Source organism: Lolium perenne, chromosome 3 (assembly GCF_019359855.2).
Source record: "Lolium perenne isolate Kyuss_39 chromosome 3, Kyuss_2.0, whole genome shotgun sequence".
NCBI lineage: Eukaryota > Viridiplantae > Streptophyta > Magnoliopsida > Poales > Poaceae > Lolium > Lolium perenne.
In genome coordinates, this window is record NC_067246.2 from 129,206,802 (window position 1) to 129,217,016 (window position 10,215).

Below are 10,215 nucleotides of genomic sequence, written 5' to 3' on the forward strand. Positions count from 1 at the left end.
GAACTAGTAGAGCTACCAAGTGGTAAGGAGGCTGTAGGATGCAAGTGGGTTTACACAGTTAAACATAATGCTGAAGAGAAAGTAGAACGATATAAAGCTCGTTTGGTGGCAAAAGATTACTCGCAAACTTATGGGATTGACTATGAAGAAACTTTTGCACCTGTGGCAAAAATGAATACTATAAGGACTTTGATATCATGTGCATCTAACCTGGGCTGGAATTTACATCAGCTAGATGTAAAAAACGCTTTTCTTCATGGAGATCTTCGTGAAGAAGTGTACATGCATATACCACCCGGCTTCGGTACAGCTGAAACTGAAGGCAAAGTGTTAAGATTACATCGGTCCTTGTATGGTTTAAAACAATCCCCTCGTGCATGGATTGATCGTTTCCGTAGGGCTATAAATCAAATGGGCTATAAACAAAGTAATGCTGATCATACTTTGACATTATCATTACAGGAAATAATTATAAGGAAATAGAGAAGTTAAAACAACATCTGGCAAAAGAATTTGAAGTTAAAGATCTAGGATTATTGAGATATTTCCTCGGAATTGAAGTGTCTCGAAGTGCAAAAGGTATATATCTCTCTCAGAGAAAGTATATCCTAGATTTGTTGTCTGAAACTGGAATGATTGGGTGTCGTCCAACTTCCACTCCAATTGAAACCAACCATCGCCTTACAAAGGAAGGGGGAGATCCTATAGATAGAGACCAGTACCAGAGACTAGTTGGGCGGTTAATCTATTTATCTCACACACGCCCTGATATAGCATTTGCAGTAAGCGTTGTAAGTCAGTTTATGCATGAGCCTAGAAGTCACCATATGGATGCTGTGATGAGGATAATTCGATATCTTAAAGGGTCTCCTGGTAGAGGCTTACTATATACATCACATGGTAATTTACAAGTTGAATGCTACACTGATGCAGATTGGGCCGGTTCATTAGATGATAGGAGATCAACTTCTGGCTACTGCACTTTTGTTGGAGGCAATCTTGTGACCTGGCGTAGCAAAAAGCAGAATGTGGTCGCTAGATCTACAGCTGAAGCAGAGTTCCGAGCTATGGCACACGGGGTATGTGAATTGCTTTGGTTAAAAATCTTATTAATGGAGTTGGGTTTATTTAAAGAAAAGCCAATGTTGTTGTACTGTGATAATAAAGCTGCCATTAATATTGCCCATAATCCCGTGCAGCATGGACGAACAAAACATATAGAGATTGATAGACATTTTATCAAGGAAAAGCTGGACCTCGGAATCATCTGCATGCCACATGTGAGTTCTTCTGATCAACTTGCTGATATATTAACTAAGGGCTTGTCAGAAAAAGTTTTTTCTAGTCTATGTGGCAAGATGGGGCTTCATGATGCATTTACCCCATCTTGAGGGGAAGTGTTGTAAGGAGTCCTTGAGTGTAAATGTAAAATTAGTTAGAGGATGGAAATGTAAAATTACATGTAAATATTAAAGGGAACAAAGAGGAGAAGAACAGAGAAGGTTCGGCTCCTTTCTAGAGTAGTCCTGTACAATACTGATGTCCAGGAAATGGGACTAGATGCTTGTGAGTGATTTTAGGATCTTTTTCTCAATATAATCGTGGATTTCATCAAAATGCTATCGATCATTTTCTTTTTTTGAGCGGATGCTATCGATCAATTGAAGGGAACACACCATTCACAAAATAATAGGCCGCGTGGGCTGAAAATCTGGAACTACGGTAACACGGTTGATGGGCTTCCTCGTCCATTGTTCATATGGGCTGAGCCCACGCTAAATTTCCACTCAAACAGTTCAGGGACTCTCCTCGGTCTCAGCTCTCCGCTTCTCACTCCAGTGGCAGTCCGGTCTGGTCTCCACCCGAGCGAATGGGCGGAAGCAGCACCGCCCCAAGCCCGCCGTCAGCCACCGGCGATTCGAGGTCAGGCGAGCCCTTCCCCTTCATCTCCTTCACAATCTTGCACCAATTTCTCTCCTTTCCTCTTATTTTCTCGCGAGAAACCCTAGCCCGATTCCCCCTCATGAACCCTAACCAACATTCCCCTTGCTGCGACAGCTGAGAGAGGCGGAGCGTAGATGATGGGCCCTGACGACACCTCCGAAGGGTAAGCTCCAATTCTTTTTCATTTTGCGCAGCTAGGCTGCGAATCTACTTTGTTGTGTGCTGCGGCAGCTGGATGCATGTATACTGTTTGTATTTTGTTCCGTGCTGGAATGTTCCTGCGAGACTGCATCATGTTGACGAAATTGCTAAAATATTGATGGCTTCTGTCTGTCTACGCTGGTGCCTTTCCAGGGTCGACCTGGATGACAACATGCTGCCGTGTTCTGCAGCAGCGACAGCCGACCCGGAATCCAAGGTCCTCGATGACGACAACCTCCTCATCGAGATCATTGTCCGCCTCGGCTTCCCCACCAGCCTCGTCCATGCGGCGCTGGTCTGTAAGCGCTGGTACAGCCTCGCTTCTGACCCCGCCGTCCTCCGCCGCTTCCGCAAGCTCCACCCTCCCCGACTCCTCGGATTCTATGTCAACACCGCCACCGGGGAGCATTTGTACTCCTCACGCTTCTTGCCGATCCTGCCCCGGCCTCCAGAGCTCGACTCTGTCTTCCGCCACGCAAGCTTCAGCTTGGACGCCTACGAGAACGGATGGACCTACGTCGCCGACTGCTGGAAGAACAACGTCTTAATCTACTTGAAACGCCACAATGGTGGTGCGAGAGGGCCCGATAGGGTAGTGCGCAACCCACTCTTCCCCGACAGAGTCATGGCCGTCGTCCCTACACCACCACGGCACCAACTCTCGGAAGGAAATGACATGGCAGTTGCTCATCTCCTCATCGAAGGAGCTGACAGTTTGTCCTTCTTCTATGTGTTTATAGAGCCTACCGACGGGCCAACGGAATCTACTGTGTACGTGTATATGTTCAAAGATGGTGTCTGGTGCATGATCTCCTCGGCCACGACAGAGCTTCATTGTCAACAACTCAAATTAAAACCGCTGCTCGTCAACAGTAAAATATATATGCTTGCCTCCCACTGTGGCATGCTTGTCTTCGATTCAAGAACCTTAGGTTTCTCCACAGTTCAGCTCCCACAAGGGGTGGTGTGTGGCCAACATTTCTTCACAATTAAACCCCTGGGGCTCAAGTGTGGTGGAAGAACAAGGCTGTTGCGAGCTGATGATGGTTCGGGGGTATATCTTATCCATGTCAATGAGCTTCAGCTTGTCATCTGGCTCCACGAGGGGGGCAACTGGTTGCTGGTGGCTACCATCTGTTTGCTTGAGATGTGCGCTGATTTGAGAATCTCAGACTGCAGGCTTGAGAATGGGAATGAAGGTTTTGTGGAGATAACCATGGTGGGGCCCAATGCCGAGTTTGTGTTACTGGAGACACCTCTGTGCACATTTCACTGGGATATTAAGTGCAGGACGCTGCGTAAAGTGCATGAGATCACACGAAATGATACATGTTTGCGTCGTATCCATCCTTTTATGATGATCTGGCCTCCTACATTCCCTGCGCTCAAGGATGATCCTTCAAGGTTTGTCTTTTGGCCTTTGAGCAATATTACTTTAGTTTTTTTTTGTCTTACCATAAGCGTAGAGCAGGAAACATTTATAATATCGATGTTGCACGGGTGAATGAGGGTGCCCGCTGTGCATGGGTGCATGGTCGGCAAGCCTAGAAGGAGAATGGGGAATTTGGGGATAGATAAGATAAATTGGGGTTTAGCCTTTAAACTTTGATCTCAACCTATTATGTCTTGGTTTGCTAATACTTACGAGTTACCAGAATGCTGCTGTATAAAGAAATCAATTGTCCATGTCTGTTTGCTGAAGCATGCCCTCTCATACTGATATGGTTATGATGTTTGTGGTTATGAAAGTTGTCTAACTCAGATGTACCACAATGAAGATTTTCCCCTTAAAACAAATGTGTAAGTATAACCCAATCTAGCTAACAACACGATACCTAGGCTCCAACAGTTTTACTTTCTTGTGACCAGTTTGTATGCTCTACTGGGTAGACTGTAACGGCTGTAGCATTTTGACTTCCATCCTTTGAATTTTGATGTAAAAGTAGATGTTTATATTTGGTTCTCTAGATCGTCCAATGCTTAATTATCTTCCAACCTGACCATTAATTGTATTTTGGCTGGGACAGTGGTGGCAAGTGAAGATCAGGAAGGCCTCGATCAACTAGTGAGCCGAGCTGCGCTTCCTTGCTTAGCAGCTTGGGTGGTGGCAAAATTATGGTGAAAACGAAGCCATCGGAAAAAAAAAACTCTATATGTGCATGCTAGGGCCTAGGGGGATGTGAAATGTAACACCTGAATTGAAGCGGCAGAAATAACAGTGAAGAAACCTGAAAGTTTATGCAACCGAAACAATCGACAAGCAAGTTGCTTAGCTATTAGCAGTATTAGTTTATCATCATATCTTTATCATAAGAGCATCCTTCCAAGCGAGATGTATTGGACATGCTTTGGCGTATCTTTTGTGAGTAGTTCTTCGGTTTGATTCTCAAAGATGGTGTAAGTGCATGATGATCCACATTGTTGCATTGGTTCTCTGTTGTTGGTGTTTCGTTAGACGATTCTAAGAGTCACGTACCCTTGTGGTTCCAATACGTATGCCTGCTGCCTGGTGCGGTGAGAATGTCTCAGAGCATCTCCAGTCGTGTCCCCCAAAGTGATTTGGAGCACGTCGGACAAAAAAACATTCCTAGCCGTGTTCCCTAAAGCCGCTTTTTGTCTGGCGCCCGAGCCCATCCCCGCCCCACAGGGGACGCTCCGGGCACGCCGGACACAACGAAAAGCGAGGCGAAGCGACACGGGTCCGACCCGTCAGCGGCACATTGAATTTTAACCTAACCGTCGCCTACCTCGTGAATGAAGTTATTCACGCTCAGTGACACACGACTGCATCTTTGCCTTAATGGCGACGGAGGGGCGGCGAGACGTCTCGTCGGTGCTGCGCAGCCTCCACGCGGCGCCGGCGTTCGCACGCCACCGCGTGTTCCCACACTTTCTTTCCGCCTCTTCCCGCGCTTTCTTCCCGACGCCGGCGTCTGTAAAAGGCCCTCTCGGCTCAATGGCAGCCACCACAGCCGCCGGCACCCCTTTCTCCGCCACAAGCATAGCCCTCGTCGCTCCACCGCCGTCTCCTCCACCACCAGTGCGCAATGATGAACCGCACCGGCGATGGCCAGTTCCCTTCACCGTCGTCTCCTCAAGCACCACCTCCACCACCGGATTCGCAGTTTGGCATCGACGTCGCCGCCCGGGAAGAGTGGCGGCGGCGAGGGATGGAGAATTGGCGTGCACATCGTCAGGAGCAGCGGGAGGCACTCGAGCAGCAGGCTCGCCAGCAGTGTGAGGCGGCGCACGCGACGGATGTAGCGGCGTTCTACGCTGATGGGATTCGTAGCAAAGAAAACAAAAAATTTCCTACCGCAAGAACGAAAACCAAGCCAAGATGCAATCTAGAAGATGGTAGCAACGAGGGGATCACGAGACTAACCCTTTAAGATTTCCAAAGCCTACGATATTAGATCTCGTTGTTGCAGAAGATGATCACTTGCCGCTTTCAAAAGCGCGTAGAAGATCTTGACGGTGTGATACGTCCAAAACGTATCTACTTTCCCGAACACTTTTGCTATTGTTTTGCCTCTAATTTGTGTATTTTGGATACAACTAACACGGACTAACGCTGTTTTCAGCAGAATTGCCCTGGTGTCCTATTTTTGTGCAGAAACTCAACTTTCAGGAAAATCCCCGGAAATAATCGCAATGGGCCTATTTTTACAGAAGATTGACGGTGCCAGAAGATGAGACGGAGGGGGGCCACGAGGCTCCCCCACCACAAGGCGGCGCGGTGGGCCCCTGGGCCGCGCCGGCCTATGGTGGCGGCACCTCGGCCACCCCCCGACGCTCCCCTTTCGACTACTTAAGCCCTCTGACCTAAAAACGCGAGGGGGTTCGACGAAATTGCCAGAATACATCCAAAACTCCGCCGCCATCGCGAAACTCCGTCTCGGGACCAGAAACTCCGTTCTGGCACTCCGCCGGGACGGGGAATTGGAGGAGATCATCGCCATCATCACCACCGACGCCTCTCCATCAACCAGCCATGCTTCCCCCATCCATGTGTGAGTAATTCCCCCGCTGTAGGCTGAAGGGGATGGTAGGGATTGGATGAGATTGGTCATGTAATAGCATACGATTGTTAGGGCATAGTGCCTAGTATCCGTAATTGGTACTTTTATGATATTGTTGCAACTTGTTATGCTTAATGCTTGTCACTAGGGCCCGAGTGCCATGATCTCAGATCTGAACATCTTATCAATTCATGATGATATTCATTGCTTTATGATCTTACCTGCAAGTTGTATACACATATTGCTGTCCGGAACCCGAGGCCCCAAAGTGACAGAAATTGGGACAACCGGAGGGGAAGGCGGTGATATGAGGATCACATGTGTTCACGGAGTGTTAATGCTTTGCTTCGGTGCTCTATTAAAAGGAGTACCTTAATTACCAGTAGATTCCCTATAGGCCCGGCTGCCACCGGCTGGTAGGACAAAAGATGTTGTGCAAGTTTCTCATTGCGAGCACGTACGACTATATACGGAACACATGCCTATGGTTGTTTAGTACTTGGATACTGTTTTATTACTATCTGCAAATGCCCTACCTTGATTGTTACATGAGTTCTCTCATCCATGCAGCGCCCGTTCATCCATCCCTGTGCCTACAGTATTTTAATCCTGTTGTTTACTATAATCACTACTGTTGTCTTTGTTACACCGCTGCTGATATTTCACTACTGCTACTGCTATAAAACTGTTGCTACTGATAAACTCTTGCGAGCAAGTCTGTTTCCAGGTGCAGCTGAATTGACAACTCCGCTGTTAAGGCTTACAAATATTCTTTGGCTCCCCTTGTGTCGAATCAATAAATTGGGTTTTACTTCTCTCGAAGACTGTTGCGATCCCCTATACTTGTGGGTCATCAAGACTATTTTCTGGCGCCGTTGCCGGGGAGCATAGCTTTATTTGCAAGTTCACTTGGATTGATATTGGTCGCTGCAAATTCTCCATCATGGGTAAACCTCGCGATACTAAAGTCGCCATATTACCATCCACTACAAGAAAAGGTACAACTCTGAGTACCTCTGCTGCTCTTGATTCACCATCTGTGATAAGTCAACTTGTTTCACCACCACAAGCTTCACATGCTGGTACTTCTGCTGAATCTGAAAATTCCTCTTATAATTTTGATGATGCTTCTACTGCGCTTGATGATAATGGTTCATTAGGTCCTTTTCTAGATGCTACAATTGCTAGGTCTAGACAAATTGAAAATACTGAAATTCCTAATGAAAATACTATTACACCTGTTAATTCACCTGAGTCTGTTGAATACTCTAGTGATGATCTTGATGAAGATTATGTGGAACTTGATGATGATTTTATTGATAAATGCAATGCTACTACCGGTACAAGTAATATTAAAAAGCTTCTTGCACAACATACTGTTAGATATAAACTGTCTCCTGATCCTAAATTTGCTACATCTCCTATAATCATTAAGGATAAGGATTATGATTTTTCTCTTGATTTATCTCATATATCTATTGTTGAGAAAACACCTTTTTGTGGTACTGAAAAACAAAGTGCTGTAGAACACATGAATGAGCTTTCTACTTTGAGTATCTTGTTTTCTGATGATATCAAGAAGCGTACTTATTTTGTTGCTAAATTTTTTCCTTTCTCAATAAAGGATGATGCTAAAACTTGGTATAATAGTTTGCCTCATGATTCTATTGATAGTCCAAGTGGTTTGCTTGATGTTTTCTTTCGAAAATACTTTCCTGCTAGTGCTCAATATATTGCTTTGCAGAAAATTTATAGTTTTTGACCAGGAAGATGGAGAGAAATTGCCTGAAGCTTGGGAAAGGTTTTGCTCTCTTATCAGAGCTTGACCTGGACATGATCTGGAAAAGCATGACTTACTTGATATATTTTATAGTGGACTAACCATTGAGTCTAGGGCATACCTGGATAGTTGTGCTGGTTGTGTTTTCAGGAAAAGAACTCCAGACGAAGCTAAAGAATTATTGGCTAGAATAGGCCGAAATCATGATGATTGGAATACACCTGAACCAACCCCAACACCAATATTGAAGAAGAGGGGTATGATTAAATTAAATTATGAAGATATGAGGGAAGCCAAGAAATCTCTTAAGGAGAAAGGTATTAAATCTGAAGATGTGAAGAATTTACCTCCCATGCAAGATTTATGTAAGATAACTCCCCCTTCATCCATGATTGAGGTACATTCTCTTCAACGCTTTAGTAGGGAAGATATTCATTATTCAAAACCTCCTGATCAATGTTTAGATGAGTTTGATAATTATATTGTTAAGCAAGATAATTTTAATATGAGAGTAGAGAATCATTTAATGGAAAATTCTCAAGCTATTAGCAAATTTCATGATATTGTGGAGAGAACCTCCAATGATGTTAAGATGCTTGTTAAACATTTTCATATGGTTCAAACTCAAATTGATCAACTCACTAAAGTGCAAAATGACTTATTAAAAAATAGTTCTAAAGAAAAACATGCTTATGAAGTAACAACTAGAGGCGGTGTTTCTACTCAGGATTCTCTATATCCTGAGGGGAATCCCAAAAGAGTTGAACAAGATTCTCAACGAACTGAAACTAGTGCTCCTTCTAAGAAAAAGAAGAAGAAACATAAAATTGTTGTAGAATCCTCTGAGCCTGTTAATGATCCTAATAGTATTTCTATTTCTGATGCTGAAACTGAAAAGTGGTAATGAACATGATAAAGATAATGATAAGAATGATGCTTCTAATAAAGAAGAGGTTGAAGATGAACCTGAAAAGCATGCTAAAAATAAAAAGTATACTAAACAATATTTTTTTGCTAAGAAACATGGTAATGAAAGAGAACCTTGGGTTCAAAAGCAAATGCCTTTTCCTGCTAAGAAACTAAAATCAAAAGAAGAAGAACACTATAATAAATTTTGTGATTGGATGAAACCTTTGTTCCTGCAAATCCCTTTGACTGATGCTATTAAATTGCCTCCTTATTCAAAGTATATGAAAGATATTGTCTCTAACAAAAGGAAAATTCCTAATGAGGAGATTTCCACTATGCTTGCTAATTACTCTTTCAATGGCAAAGTTCCAAAGAAGCTGGGCGACCCAGGTATACCGACTATTCCTTGTTCCATCAAGAATAATTATGTTAGAACTGCTCTATGTGATTTGGGAGCAGGTGTTAGTGTTATGCCTTTTTCTCTTTTCAAGAGACTTTATTTATATAAGTTGATACCAACTGATATATCTTTGCAAATGGCTGATAAATCTACTGCTATTCCTGTTGGTATATGTGAGGATGTTCGTGTTCAAGTTACTAATAATTGCTTAATATTAACTGATTTTGTTGTGTTGGAAATGCCTGAAGATGATAATATGTCTATTATTCTTGGAAGACCTTTTCTTAACACTGCAGGGGCTGTTATTGATTGCAATAAAGAAAAAGTTACTTTCAATGTTGATGACAAGGAGCATACTGTTTATTTTCCCAAGAGGATTGATAAAGTATGTGGAGTTAATACAATTTCTAATTTGAGAACTATCAAAGTGGGAGTTATTGATTGTCCTATATATGAGCCTAAACAAGGATATCAAAATATTATGATTGGATCCATATCAATACAATACAAGGTAACATGATTGATTTGAGGTTTATTTCTTCTTATGTCATGTAAAATTTATTTGGTGGCAAGACTTGATCAACCTTGTTAACAAGTACATTTTATATGCATAGAAGAGCTAAACAACATTTCTTTCTTCCTCCATTTGCTTTACTTGCTGTAGTACCAATTGTTTTGCAAGGAGCTTTAGTTGTTTAGAGGTTTGAAAATCTTTTTCTGCCCTGTAATAATAATTTTAACACCCAGAAATGTGCATTTTTCAAAGTTTTCAAAAATTTACAAAATTATACCGTTGGTCTTATTTTTCGAAAAGCAACCTGGGAGTGCCTGGGGCTGACCAGTGGGGCACCCCAGGGCTGCCCCCATGTGCCAGCGCGGCCAAGGAGGGTGCGCGCCACCCTGTGGTGTGAGCCCCTCCTTGCCCCACTTAGTCATCCCTTCCTCCCATTCTACTCTCT

At 43.7% G+C, this 10,215-nt stretch overlaps 1 protein-coding gene across 1 annotated transcript; it reads left to right on the forward strand.

The window, feature by feature from the left end:
- The first annotated feature begins 1,798 nt into the window (after window positions 1-1,798).
- LOC127342403 (uncharacterized) lies at window positions 1,799-4,536 on the forward strand. Its single transcript, XM_051368351.1, has 4 exons — window positions 1,799-1,923; window positions 2,059-2,107; window positions 2,299-3,549; window positions 4,173-4,536. The coding sequence occupies exons 2-4, from the start codon at window positions 2,079-2,081 to the stop codon at window positions 4,183-4,185; spliced, it is 1,293 nt and encodes a 430-aa protein (XP_051224311.1). The 5' UTR covers window positions 1,799-1,923; window positions 2,059-2,078; the 3' UTR covers window positions 4,186-4,536.
- The last annotated feature ends 5,679 nt before the right edge of the window (window positions 4,537-10,215 follow it).